General features: G+C 35.9%; 1 protein-coding gene across 2 annotated transcripts in view; it reads left to right on the top strand.

Annotated features, from left to right (window-relative positions):
* Nucleotides 1–1,729: 1,729 nt before the first annotated feature.
* LOC139966484 (uncharacterized) overlaps nt 1,730–15,742 on the top strand; it is a 51,507-nt gene continuing 37,494 nt past the window's right edge. The window contains exon 1 of one of the 2 annotated variants that reach the window (XM_071969536.1): nt 1,730–1,832. Coding sequence is in view for 1 of the 2 variants with exons in the window: in XM_071969534.1 (XP_071825635.1) it covers nt 13,039–13,075 (37 nt within the window). In the remaining variant the exon portion in view is untranslated. Of the gene's footprint in view, nt 1,833–12,681; nt 13,076–15,742 lie in introns of those variants that run through there. The other variant, XM_071969534.1, reaches the window with a different exon arrangement.

Genomic DNA, 15,742 nt, shown 5'->3' with positions numbered 1-15,742 from the left:
CAAACACTAATATATATATATATATATATATATATATATATATATATATATATATATATATATATATATCTGTCATATAAGCCAAAGATGATGGTTGAATGTGTGTTCCCCTTTAACTTAAGCCTACGATCCACTTTCACACTCTTTCAATCGATTTCTTTCCTGATAACAATTTTTTTGGTAAAGTGTTTGGAAAATATGCCAACATGTCATAAATATAATCCTGTTTATTTTTAGCTTGATATTAAGTTGTTCTTTTGTTCTTTCTTTTCTTCGCAATTAAAGTGTTTGAATAAAAATTATTTAAAAAAAGAAATGCAGAAAGACGTCATACTTTCGTGATGAGATTTATAGTGCAATTTAATTGCACCTAGATAGAGACTGGTAATTTGTATTCGTAGGCTTGTGTGACAGCTGCGATCACTTAGAATGAATAATGGTAATATTACACCTCAAAACCGACCAAACAAGGGTCCCCAACTCATGCCCCGAAAGCTAAAACACACTGTTGAAGGTGTCATGTATGGTATACACAGTGCTAAACGTATTCATATACGTTTCAAAGCCACCCACAAAAAAAAATGACAAAAAATAAATAAATAAGGATAAATGTCACCAGAAGAAGCCGAAAGTGGAGCGGTTCAAGAAAGAAAAGTGCAAACAAAATTAACAGCTTCCTTCGAAAAATAACAGTTAAGCATATAGGTCCCGGAATATGATTTTAAAATGCTAGTTGCTATGGCAACGTTATTGACGCCGATGTCTGACAGTTAACGAACACTATAGTTGTATTTTCCGATCATTTTAGTTTTCAACGTTATTTATTATGACAGATAAATTGATCCGCATTTTTTTGCTTTTATATCTCTCTTAGTTGAATTAATTTGAATACTTCCTTCCTATATCCTATCTAAATTGTTTTTTTACTCCACAACAAAGAATCGTATCCAACCCAAATTTAAATATACCATCCTCTCTCGATGGATATCAGATGCTTTACCGTAACAATAACTACTACGTATAAATCATCCTTCACATCCGAATAAGAGGTATTTTATCCAGTTCATATCAGTTTTTTTAAGAAGGCTGTACATGGATAGATTCAACGATGATCATTTTTTTCTGATCAAATGGTTCATTTTCAGTCTGATTACCATGATAGATTTACCTACATTAACATATATGAAAGGGCGCCCGAGTTATGTTATCAGTAAAAACAATTTATGGTTATAAACCATGTATCAGTTTTTTGCTGGGCTTTGGGACGAACACGGTATCTCTATCAAAAATCGGGTTGAACTATTCAGGATATGTAGTATGAAAATAGGGGATTCTTTACACTGAAGAAGTAAAATTAGTCTTATTTAATTAGTCTGATTTAGTCTGCTTTAAATAACCAACTATGGGTCTCATTTCTCGGCCTTTTGGCTAAGATCATGTGTAGTATCTGTTGCCCTTCGAGGGGAATGGTGATACACACCTGACGATGATCTCACAGTCACAGTCTTGATGCAAGGGGACTGGGGCTGAGAGCGGATCAGTTGTTTGGTTTGCGTGCCATGTTCTTTCCTGGGTGACTTTTCTTAAAAAGTTTCCTTATCCACCATAATCTTCCTTTTCTTATAGTTTCCAAGTCTTGGAGAATTTAAATCGTATACTTCATTAATATGCAAATGTTATGTAGGGTAATAATTCTTTCATTATCTTTTGTTTCATTCATTGCTTGCAGTTTGACTTGGATTTTGTTGAGATGAATATCAAAATGAATTTAACTTCCAAAGACAGACTTCTATTCTGGGCCCGTCGATAAACATTCATCATTGAAGAAAAAGGTTAGTTCATTTCCCGAATATCTTTGGCCAAACGTGTGATTAGCTTCTCTAAAATTGGTCTTTGTCTTCAAATCACTCCTTAATGTATGTAAGTGTATAGCCGTGGTTATTTCATTAAGAACGCGTATAGTTTTCAAACATGCATGAAATGTTTACTTTTGTTTATTTTTGCAACTTGAAACTATAAATAGAGACAATATTTGGAACATAAATGAATTTAAATCATTTATATCACGTATTACGTGAAATATTCCAAACAGCGCTTCTATATGAATCATAAGGTATCGCACGTTTTTGCTGATAATTTCAATCAAACTTTTCTAATTGTTTTGTTTTTAAATAGGCCTAATACACGTTTGTTTTGTTTTTTAACCGCTTCTTGAGTTCGCATGTGTATATACATACATACCGTATATAGTAATATATATTGGAAACCGCTTTTAGTTACAATCTCGGCGCCTGATGTTCTCTCACTTACCTCATTACGTTAATTATGTAATGATCTCGATAATTTCGAAATCTGACAACCGTCTTTAAAACTATCGCATTCTATAGATTACTATGTTTGTAAGTTAAACATGTTTCGCGTGTAAGTTGATTGAGGCACACCACATGCTGTTTACAAACCAGTATAGGATGTATCTCTTTTAAGTTTCAAGTTGCTTAATATCGGAGTAGGTTACAGGGTCACGAACAGGTTCACAGTATAATATATTTGTAATTTTAGGTATATAGCTATACATAACCACATCACCGGTGCAAGATAAATTATACAAATTATTAATCGCATGGTCGCGAATTACAGACGTCACATGGTGGTTACTTACTCTTTGAGAAACTCATATTAATCAACTTTCTGTACTTTCCGTTGTTGTAGAGGCTCATGTTTTAACATTGCTTACAAATCTAACTTTTGCAATTTACAGTCTGTTTAAGCTTTAATTTCAATTGAATTAAATCTACCTAACATATATGTAATCTGCCTTTTCTCAAACTCTGTTTTATGCTCTCTATTTTCCCATTTTCTTTTTTTATTCTTAAATTTACTTTAATATTCCTCTTTGGTCCGATGATTTTATTTCATATCGAATGTCTGGTACAAATTGATTTTGTATCTGGCTATGTCGCGGATGGTATATACATATCAATTTTTAACTGTTGACGATGTGCTGATTAAATTGATACGCTGGTTGAAGAGTGTTAACACTCTTTATAATGAAAGATTTAACCAAACTTATATCGAGAACATTTTTCGAGGAAACGTATAGTTATCTGTACTTAAAAATCTTTTTGCGCAATGGTCGGGAATATTTTATGGATAAACATGATATGCACGACCTGGCCAAACCTAATAGGCTTTACTTGATGAGGGCAAGCCTGGGCTTAATATCTAGGTCTGTAAGAGTAACAGGCACATGATAATGACAATTGTTTTCGATCACCAGTCAAGTAAAGTTGGTATAAAATATAATGAAGCTTGAAATGATTCTGACCTTCTCGACTATATGAATGAGCAAACTATCCTCAGTTGTTCCTTATATCAAACCCCTCAGCTGCACTGAATCCATATACCTCCCACCCCCTCCCCTCTCTACTCATTCTTCGCCCCCAAGTTCCCGCCTCCATCGCTCCTGCCCCTCGTATCCTCTGTCAGTCACTCCCTCCCGTTTCCATCCCCCACCCCCCCCCCGACCCAATATCCTCCCCCTATATTCCAGAATCCTTTATTCTTGTGTTCAGACTTGTCAAATATTAAAGGTTACTTGATATTATAATATTATCTATATATAATATAATATAATCTACAAACCTACATTTACGTGCTCTTCTATAAAGACTGTATATTTATTATCTCTTTGTATTTAAATTATGGCTTACGTAATTCTCTCCCAGCAATGTAAATTGCTGGTTCAATAACATGAAGTTAACATTTGAAGGACGTGCTAAATTGATATCAAGTTCTTGGAACTGAAGGGGAAAATTGACATTAAGTGATTTGGCCGCTTTAACACTTTGAAGGCAAACATAAATATCAGTTTTACAGAGATTGTCATTGATTCGATCACCGCTATATCAAAACAGACTGTTTTCCTCTTTTGAATAAATGCTGGTTTTGTCTCTTTTCCTCCTGCCAGCTAAACATGATGGACGACATGAACTTAAAGACAACATTGTCAAACTGTTCCACTTGGAAAATGAGAAAGGCATATGTTGAGCTAAACTTTATAGGTAATGAACATGAACTGTTGAGTAAATACCGTAAATACACCACCGACCGCACCAACAACCCCTAGCCCCCCCCCCCCCCCGCCCTTGGGTGCCCTCCCTTCTCAAAAATCACTTAGGTATACCCTGAATATACGAAATAAATTATAAAGTGAATAATAAAATAATTACTATATGTTGAATCATGGGCGTCAGCAGGTTTCAGAAAGTGAGGGGGACACTATACCATCTAAGCGGAGCGCCACCATTGGTTGGCGCGTAGCGTACCAGAAAATTTTGGGTACATAAGACCCCCTAGATCGCAGGAGACGGCCTTCCTGAGTCGTTTTTAGTTACATCAGAATTAGATCTGTGAGGAGAAATTTTGTCTCACAAAACTAAATTCCGACAGAAAGTACTGGTAGAAAGATGCCGTTCTGACACCAAGGGAGACGAATTACACAGCGTCCATCTCAAACGAAATATTGAAAAAGTGGCGCCGTCACCTCCGGGATGAGTGGAGTGGTATATATAATACATGCATGTAGGTGCGAGACGTCAGTTGTTATGTGCCCAGGTACTTTAATAATAATAATCAGAAAAAGGCACCGCGCGCAGAGCGTGTGTAGCGCCTAGCCGGCACTCAACAATAAAGATCTACCATATCCGGCGAATACATGTAGCCTTAATTACTTCCCCTACACCCCTATTCGTCCGTCCAGTCCAAGGGACTGGAGGTAGTGATATGAACAGAGTAACTCATCACCATCTACCTGTATGGCTTACCTAATCCCTTGGAACCCATACAAACAACATGTGTGCAAGATTCAATACACTTTCGAATGGTCTCCCCCCCCCCGAACGAATTAAATGGGCAGATTTAGGATATTGGGAGAATGGGAGATAAATGACGGTGCAAGTGATAGATAGCAGGGGCCCAGGGAGTCCAGATTTCTTGACCTTAAATAGAAAATCGCGCATATGCATGTGATTTTTTTTAATAACTACTCTGAAAAGTGGGTGGGACAAATGATATGATATCCCCTCCACTTTTGAAAGTGGGGGGACATGTCCCCCCCGTCCCCCACCTGTTGACGCCCATGTGTTGAATGCTATAATTATATGTGTTCAATAGATGACGCTTTGATTGAACATGATGTGATACCTCGGTTGTTTCATGTGTATGAAATTCAAAAAGAAAAATATAATCAATTTCTCTTTATTGAGCGGAAATTTTCACTGAATACATGACTACTCCTTGACATTTAATTTCACTGGACAAGATTTTAGGCTCTGCCAGTTTATAGATCGGAAATTTAAGGTGCGATGAAATCTAGAAATAATTAATTGTTGTTGAAAAATGAAAAATTTAAAGAGTCCATTTGCAGTTGTAGAATCTCTTCAAGGATTTACATCCATTTTTAGCAGGACATCGTGTTATATTATAGTAGAAACCGTTGATATTTTTTTCTATTTTGTCCCAATCTTACCTGATCAATCACAGATGCATATCATTATCATCACTATCATTTTTTCTTCTTTAAATAAATCATTACCAAAGAGACATAAGCCTATAATTTTTCTTATGACAGAGATGTTTGCAGTAAACATCACTACCCAAAGTCATCTTAGAGCAAACTTTGTTTCATCAGTGTTTTAAAAAAATTATCTTTAAAGTCAAGACAAAAAATAATTCAAACAAAAATACAGAATTTGATGCCGAGGGGTGTGATAATATCCCAAGAGGAGAAAATAAATTTTTAATTCCCTTTTTCAGTTGTTGGTCTCATCATTCTTTACAAATATTGAATATAGTTCTATTAACCTCTCTATATCGGCAAAAGTTATTTGTTGAAGAAAAAACTCCTTTTTTAAAAGGAAAAGACAAAGTAACGAAGAAAGAACTTTCTTCAAATTTTCAGCATTTTCTTGGCTCTGTGAAAATCCTATTTAGTTTTTGGTTTGGCATGTTGAACCACATATCGAAAACCTTAACATCTCCCAAGCGAATAAAAAAATTTCTTTTGTCCTTTGATCTGCTATTGACCAATACCATCATCAGTAGCATTTCTATGTATTATATACTATACTTTCACGATTTATGGTTGGATTCGTGTCTCCTTTTATGCAGTAATTACGTACTCTGTATAACTGCGGCAACAACACCTATATAACTGACAGGCTTGCATAGTAACTTTTTTTTTGTCTCGCACAATGATACTCAGGGCTTAAGAACGCCTAAAACTCTTATTGACCGTATAGGTTAATTTTATCAATATGTGACGTATACCTCTGTATAGGTAAGTCTGTCTCCGAAATCCATTAGAACGACGTGAGTTCAGGACCGGATTATCCAATAAACAGATGAGACAAATTCCTCTGGGCCCTAAGGCCAAGGGGCTCTTTGCGTCTCCTATAGGTCAAGGGGCCTCAAATGTATCCTAGGTTAAGGGACCTCTATACCGTGTTAAGATACCCACATCGACACTTCCAGGCAAGATATACCAACTTTCCATTTTCGGGTTGTTCCTGCAAAATTTATTAAGGTCAAAGCGGGGTTCCAGAAGGTGTTTATCTACAACTGGTTGAGTTTTTGAGTTGACATATTTATAAATAAATCAGGGTTTCATTACCGATTTAAAACAGTTATCCCATACTATATGTGTGTCCGAAGATGCTGTTTACTATATGTCCAGACATATGGACAGAGAAGGAGTCTGAATACTAAGTTCCAATAAATTCATTTAGTGTAAACGCTCTACGAATCCAGTATGAGCCAGGAACAAAACTTGACTTCTACCTTCACTTACAAATTGTATAGCCTATCGATGTTATATTACGGTAATATTACGCAATACAACTGTGTACTGTATCACGTCATACAAGGTAAACCAAATCAGAGCCAGGTCTCATCTACACACTATAAGACCTTTATCTTATCACCCCCCCCCCCCTCCCCTCCTTCTCTCTCTACCTTCACCATTGTGTCTATTCTCCAACTGAATTCAAAAATGATTCCAATATACAAGTAGTCACCATGCATTTTTTCACTTCCGTCTTCACTAGTGTAATTATTTAGGTATTTTATGAGATCGCTTTCAAATTGTAAAACGGTCAATTTAACCCACCCACAATTTCCTGAAGTGATTGTTCTGTATCGTAACCCATCACTCAATGTTGTTCCCGTTTTTGTTAATATATAATAAGGTCGCAATGTGTGCTTTCGTCAACATTTAAACGTAGTCATGACAGTTCGAAGAAATTGGAAGCAAGTAAATATATTACATGACATATTGTTAGCAGATGACACAAACACAGAACTTCTAAGAAAAGTTGGATAAATAAATTTGCTCTTTTAAAATGGTTACAGCAGTCGTTGGAAGTGCATGGAATCAAAGCAATATGAAAAAAAGGGTAGGCGAGGGTAATAGCATGGTATGCACCTTACATTAATTGAGAAATAGTCAATCACGTGAGAATAAATGGGGGAGGGAGGGGGGGGGCATTATCAGCTGACGTTTTTAAATTTGAGATGCACAGTTGGTTGGAATTTTACAGGTTTAGCATAAGTGTATGAGAGGTTAAAAGGTGCATAGGACTTACCAAGATCATTCATTTGGGAGATGATCCATCACGTAACACCATAAGTGGGTATGCATTGTCAGCGGAGGTTCATGTGTTACGCAAATCTGAACTATACAGTTGGAGAAAAAAACTTGGTTGAATGATGTGGGGCCACTCAGGCCGCACCGGCATATAGTGACACATCAGATGACAAGAATATTTTAAATAATGCTATAAAGCTATGAACGTGGAAAGACTTCACTCTCCATTCCTGTTATTGCATTCAACATAATGGGAACTGATTAACCTTAGAAAAGATTATATATATTGGTTAGAAATCATTTGCTTTTGTTTTATAAAGTTAGCGTATACTTAACGGACGCATTGTCGTGAAACATTTCATCAATGCCACTGTAAAACTAATAATTCTACAAATCTAAACATTTAGGTGGTATGTCATACCTATTGTTATTATTATTATTATTATTACTATTATTGTTACTTTCTTTCATTGTGTCCGGTTTATGGTTGATGAAAATAATTGCTAGTGTGTCGTAATCCGTCGATTAAACAAAACTAAATTGTTTTAGCTGTATAATGACTACCAAAATAAATAGATATTTTGTACAACGTAACTGTGAATACAAACGTGCACGACTAGTTAGTGTAGTACCTATATTAACCAGAAACGTTCCAACGAGTTAATTTCGTTTTCCCAGTTCTGGAGAAGTCTTTCGTTATCTAGCGTTTTACGAGGAAATTTTCTCTTGCAACATGGCAGGTCCTGACAACTATGACCAGCTGATTATGTAAAAAATACAAACGGAGAAATAAGTAGATTGTTACAAACAAGTATTTTTCATGTAAGTCTCGTGGCCAGTCTCCAATTTCTCTCAGCTCCTGCCTCGATTTAAGACCTTCTCATCCTCAGCTGTGACGTGCATTCAATTCAGGGCATTATAATATCAGACTCCTTAATTTCTACTCCCTGATTCAATTAACTTTTCAACAAAAGAAGGTCAAAACTGTTTTCATGAGTACCGTACGTGTCCTTTAAAACAAACCTCCTTCTCTTTAGAATACGTATACTGATTCTAAACATATAGTTAAAGTTGTTCAAGTTTGTTGCAGGAACATTTTTCAGATGATTTCCTAAGGAAATAGGATACAAATCTGTGTACGTTTCAGTAGACATTAAAAGACACTAATTTAATATAGTGGTTACAAATTCTTTGCAATAGTTTCATCGATTTTCAAATGAAACAAGATAGAATAAGATGAAGATGCCTATTTTGTAGACCAGATTGATTTAAAACTGAGGTAAGTACATGTTCAGTTGTTGTCTCATTTAGCTGGCATCTTTACCAATAGTCTTATCACACATACTTTATCTAATGATACAATGAAAGGTGCTCCATTTTGTCACGGTATATTCACAATCATTTGAATACGAACAAATATTAATTTCAAGGGCAAATAATGCCTTCAGGAGGAAAATGATTTTGGAATCGGTTTTGTTTCAGATATTGTCAACAATCATTAAAATCTTGACGTTGATATGATGTGTATTGGTGTCACATAGTTCATTTATTGCGGGTAAGGTGGGGGGTGGGGGTAGAGTTGTTCTTCGCTCCACATATTCGCTGGCAAATATCTATAGCAAATTTACTTGTCTTGTAACATATGTATGCCAAGGAACTGCAATATTCCATCGGACATGGCCTCTTCAATTTATGCCTATGACTATAAGTAAACATTGCTACCATTCGTTGTTGTTCGAAACATGTGTCTCGCATGCAGTGCATACTGTGTGGGTAGTGAGGGTTTTGTAAGGGTCTGTCATTATGGTTCACCAAAGCAAATAGTCGGTAGGCCTTTCATTCGCAGGGAGTTGATCCAATTCGATGAACAAAGTTGTGCACTAGTGGTCGCAACGAACTTAATGCCTCACATTTCCTAGTTGCAGTTTTGGAAATGAGTTTTCCTGAAGCTATTACAGACTTTAATATCCCTAAGGTGTATATTTACCGAGAGTGTGAATTTCACGACATGAAAAACGGCGTGCCATAAAAGTCACATCGTTCGAGTATGATGGGTCTAAAATGGTTTATATGGAAATTTAATTCTATCACAAAAATGGGCAGCGATGATAACACACGCTTTTCGTATAAGTTGACAATCTATCTGGCGGTGGCCGTCTTGAATAACGAAAACAACATAAATTTTATAAGATTTTGGGACATTTTTAGAGATAATAAAAGATCCACTCGTGACATAAATTGCTACTTGGAACACTCCTCTGCAGCTGGGGGCCTCTGGTTTTGACGAATTTCTGCAGAAAGGGGGTTTGTGAAGGACGAATATGATTCTAAAACACCTCTAACGTTGCTCTTTGGCACTTCTAGCATACATGTTTCTTCATTTAATATCTTCTAAATAGATTTTTATGGAGCAATGGATACTGGAATCTGCACTGAAGCCATCCATTTACACCTATCTTTTTCTTCGGCTATGACATATTAAGACCAAAATTCTGTCTAGAACCATAAAGGTATAAGACTACGGATTTTTGACAGAACTGGCTATGTTTAGTAATCATCTTAAGAGTGAGAAAAAGGGCCCGATCTAAATCTTCTTTTTTTTCAAATTATTTTGCTTCATCGACTCTAAATTGAAGCCCGCACCAACCACACTATAGGGCACTTCGATGGTCGTAACTGTTCGTGCGTTGGTCCTAGTATAGCCCTTTACTAAGGGGGGGGGCGATGGGGATTTGTCGATTCCAATAAAAATAATCAAGTTTATCTTAAACCGTTACAATTATAGCCCTAAATCAGGGATGGGCACGGAATGGATCTAACAGGACTTTGTGAAATTGTATACCCAGTTCGCGGGACACAACATGAAATTTTACGGGAATTTAACATTATATATGGTCAAACAAAATGTCAAAAAATCCTACATGCGCATTGTGCTCATCTGTTATGGTGAAATATTATATCAAAAGTAAGGAATAGACCTGTATACAAAAATCTCGGAAAGTATACATATTCGATGTTTTTCGTGTCAACACGGTTCGGCGGAGCGCATTAATAGGGTTTTAATATCATCTCAGCTGGACCGCAGAAAGTTTGCTCAGTGACTGCATCCAGCACTTTGCGCATGCGCCTATACCCTAAACTGTTATACAAGGCGCAACAAGATTCGTCATAAAGCTAAGCAGTACTATACACGATACGATGCTTCTTATAGATGTATGTAAGAGAAGGTCGCATATAATGCGTTAACTGGTTTGGTTCATCGCATTTACTTATACATTGGTCACGATGAGCAGCTAAGGAATATTTTGAATTGAAGCTGTGATCTTTATAACATCTGTCCCTTTACAGTATTTTAGTAAATATTCCCTACAATCCCAAAGGTGACTTAGTTTCTAATAACTCTCCTAATTGATGGTAACCAGAATGATAATCAAATATGCACAATTGATTTGATCAAACTTGAATACGACGTTAATAACTTTACCACAATTGTACATGTAATATACTGAACTGATGCACAGATGTAAAACTAATGCACACATGCTGCTTCAAACATCGGGAGTCACATTTTGTGTCAAGGGCTCTTGAAATAAATCCACGAATGAATGACTTGTCGCGAAAATCCGATGAGATGAATTTTGAAATGCGAAGCTTATTTTCAAAAGGTTAAACCCCTTCCCCTTTCTTTTACCCGTTTCATTTGTTTCCCCTTCCTTCTCTTTTTGTTCTCCGTTCTTTCTCTTTGCCCCCTTTCTTTTCTATTCCCATCTCTTTTCCACACCGCTTTCCATTTCGTGTCCCCTGATTTTGCCCATTTCTGTTTTTTCTTTCGTTATGGCCTGTTATACAAGGCGCAAAAGTTTCGTCACAAAACTATGCATTTTTTTCGTTCCATATTTTTTCATTCCTTTTGTTTCTTTCTCTACTGTATTTTATCCCCTCATCCCCCCCCCACCCACCCCAATTCTCTGCCATCTTCTCTTCCCGTTCCTTTGCCCCCCTTTGGCCCAGTTTTCTCCCCCTATGTTTCCATTTTTTCATATTCTCTTCTGTTCCTTTGGTTTTGATCTTGTTTGTATAGACGTCAGTCAAGCCCACTGCAATCATCCGTATAACAAAACTGAAAGCATAAAGTACGGCACTGTTGACTATAACCATTTCCATCTACTTGTTAGACCCAAAGTGTAAAATTTCACCGTTTTAAAATATTAACATAAAGAGCGACATCTCTTGTATTGAACGATCACTCGCTGGATCGATGTGTTGAATTCTTCATCTCATTTCGTTTGTTGCTATATCAACTCATTCGTTTGAAACCGATAGAGAAAAAAAGTGTCAAGACAAAAATAAAAATAAGGAAAACTCTCTATCAATATTTTTTTCTCTTTTGTTTTTGGAGTCCAGATATACTTACAAATAATCCGATTGCAGTCAAAATTTTGCCGTGGCCTCCAGCACTGCTCAATCTTCTTCGGTGATAAACAAGTGAAAAACGACTAAAGGCCAAATAGAGCCGCAGCCATTTACAATATGTACACGTTCATACGGATAACACCTGCGTCACCAGAGACTGTACATGTTAATGAGGTCTTTGCTGAGACGTTTCTCTCACATGAATTAATTCAACCCAGTTTCCTTTCCTTTACAATTTCCTTTTATAAACCCCATCCGCCCCCCTCTTCACATCCTATATCAAACTGCTTTATCTACTTTTTTTTCTCTTGTTTAATTATTGAGATTTTTTTTTTTTTTCACAAACGACAATTTTTTAAGTAAGGTATGAAGACAGGCCAGTTAAATTGTGATATACAAAGAAAAGAAAATGTTTCTAACATTACAAATTAATAAACAAAACGGAAGCGATCAGTGCAATAATAAGAAAGTATATACGTGTAAGACACTTTCCAAGTAAAAAAGTTTCAAGCTCATTCATTGAACAGTTCGCAACCACGTGACACCAGCATGTGAATGACGTCATTTCATTTGGACTTGTCGGGGATGAAAATGTGGTGAATGGAGAAGAGGTGCTGCATTTAATATTCCGCTCTTGCAAATCACAAATGAGGTATCTCTGATTAGGATGTTTTCAACTTAATTTATCTCTACGTGTATGTATATATATAGATATATATAAGTTCGGTTAAGTTTCAGTTCTGAATTGTAAGTAACCGCGACCGGTAACACAGGAGAATCACTGTTTTTAACATCGTTTGCTTCGTTTCAAATTGCAATTAAAACACCAAAACCAAGAGTAAGAGGAAGAAAGCAAGCAAGACAGGATAAACGAGCGTGTGTGTGTCGAGGGTGCACAAAGTTTCTCTTGGAGTGTTCGAGGATAGTTTTCGGAAGTACACTTTTTCTTTTTCGTGCCGCAAACAACGACGAAAATTATCACCATGAGTTTTGATTCCGTTTCTAAAATTACAATGAAAGGTAAGTTCTAAGAGTTATGTCGATAACATTACGTTTATTTAATGTCTGTCTATTGTATGGCCGAGCTTTTGACAATACATCTGGGGCTTTTTTCTTTCTCTCGAAAAGAAACAGATATATTGTTTTCTCTTACTCATTTTTTTTTTAGCATAGGAGAGGGGGGGGGGACACTTTTATTCATTGATTTGCAACAATAAGGATAAGGGTATAGGTTATTTATGTATCTGTAGTAAACTGAAACAGGATTAGTAAAACCTAGTAATTGTACGCTAGAGAATATTTAATTTAGAAATAATTTACCAGAATGGGGGATATTAAAAACTGAGAGAAAATTGCGAAAATTTTACAATCATTATTGAGTGTATAATTTATAATACGTTTTCATATGCTTACGTCTAATTGACTGGATTCCGTCCTACTTATTATACAATACACATATATAATTATGTAGTTAGTATTTGTATTATGCCTAATCACAGTTAAGTATTATAGTTCTCCTCTGCCGATTTTATCGCAAAAATAAGTTTGATGAAAACTCCTCAGTGACATTGTTTACGTCCCAGCTGGTTTTTTCATTGAAGGCCTTATATTTGTTTCCAATTATCGTTGTGTATGCTAACTTTTATAATTAGTATAATTTTGTTTTACCCTGCTGTTTAAAGTAGGTTTGTAAACGTGTTAAGCAGTCAGTGCTACATAACGTAGAAATAAACTAGTCTGTAAGAGGGCTTCTCAGTTAATACTCTACGAGGGCCAAAGGAAATTATTGGTTGGACCAACGGGCCAGAGATGATCAAAATCTCAACTTTTTGTTTTACTGGATTGACCAAATTGTAATTTAGGCAGATTAGAGTCATTAAGCCTATAAGGCCTTAAAGGTGCGTATATACTGAATTTATACATGACGGTGGGTCCATTGGATTTTTGCGGACCGGATTGAATTTTTGCGGGCTGATATTGGCTCGAGGGCCGTCGTTTGAGAACTCCAGGGTTAGTTTCTTAGATATTAATATGAGATATTACATTATATCAGATATGGTATGAAGAAACGTCCGACTTAAACATTCCGGGTTTTATTTTAAATATGCAAATGAGATGTGACGTTTTGGTTTCGTATTAATTGTACAGACCAAATATATATAGTAATGAATAAATTTAAACAAACATCGTGTAACTATTCACGATTATCGTTCTCAAGATACGTCAAATCAAATCATTTCACCCAATCGTAAAAAAAGAAACATTTAGGCAATTCTATATTAACCAATGCGACAAACCAATTTGTACGAATAAAATATAGTTTAGCATATACAATATAATCTAAAATGCTAATAACATGGTATGACTAATTACCCGGTACTCAAATATATTAATGATAATTGGTTATAGAATACTCAACGTTTCCTTCTCGCAGTGAACCTGTAATTATAGAAACAAAAAATCCCACTGGTGGTATAACCTTAAAGTTAGTTAACCTTAAAGTGACCATTTATATCAGTAAAATGAGAAATATCCGCACTGCGAAGACGGGGTTTAAGTTCAATTACACCTGCAGCAACTCGAAGGCTATGATTTAATCTGTTTAAATGTTAACAAAACTACTATTATATTAAAAAAAAAATTGGCTTCAATAACGGAATGATCTCCACTTCTTTTTCGCTTCTCAAATCGAAACCCTTTGAAATGTTTAAAAAGTTCAGTTCCTTATTTCTTCAAGTTTAGCAAAATAAGAAAATTAACAGAACATTAAAATTTCTCTGAAATATATTCTTAGTAGATACATGTATGTGCATCTTTTGTCCTTACAATAGCGACTAATTTCACCATCAGACTTTAACGTTAACTCTATGCGTTGAAATAGGTCAAAATTTACACTGTCTACGCGCGTGTCAATTAGCAAAATGAAAATTAAATGTGGAGGTTGGGGTATGTGAAGACGTCATTAACTTCGCGAAATTAATAAGTGGGGCTGACTGCAATCTAGAAGACTGAATTATGTTTTGAAATAATGAAATGAAACTTGAACAATAGAAGTATCACTGTACATTCCTTTCACTTCCAAATCTCTTAACTACTCTACATGTAATCTTCCAAAAACATCTCGAAAGAAATTTCATGTTTACCCGTTTTCTTATGAACAATCACTGAGTCAACGAAAGAACAAACTTAAAAACAACAATCTTATTTCAACAAAAAATGTTAATTAAAGAAATTTAATTATTTTAAGACTCTCTCTAAACATTTATATATGAGATCGTTCAGTTCTTGCGTTTATATAGCAGTGGAGTTTGCAAAGAGTAAGGGGAAGGTACATGGTAAGTGGAGGGGAGGGGGCGTTCAGTCGGAGGCTTCACAATTCAATAGTGTTTACCCTACCAGCACAAACTTGCGTTTAAACTTAATTGTGGAGCTAATTTGTTGTATAAATATGTCTCAGAATGCACCATTTGACATCTAAACTTTTAATTTTTACCTGGGAAGGTACCCCCCCCCCCCCCAAGACCCGCTTACTGGAAAATCGTATTCAACGACCTTTACAACCGCACCCATCATTTGTTAATTTGTTATTATCTACCTATACCCCGTCTATAAAAGGTTTATGCCCATATATCAAGATCAGTTGGGGTCAATTTTAAAATCCCCCAACCGCTCCCCCCCCCCCCTCCA

Source organism: Apostichopus japonicus, chromosome 4 (assembly GCF_037975245.1).
Source record: "Apostichopus japonicus isolate 1M-3 chromosome 4, ASM3797524v1, whole genome shotgun sequence".
In the NCBI taxonomy this organism is placed as follows: domain Eukaryota; kingdom Metazoa; phylum Echinodermata; class Holothuroidea; order Aspidochirotida; family Stichopodidae; genus Apostichopus; species Apostichopus japonicus.
This window is presented reverse-complemented; position numbering and strand designations above follow the sequence as displayed.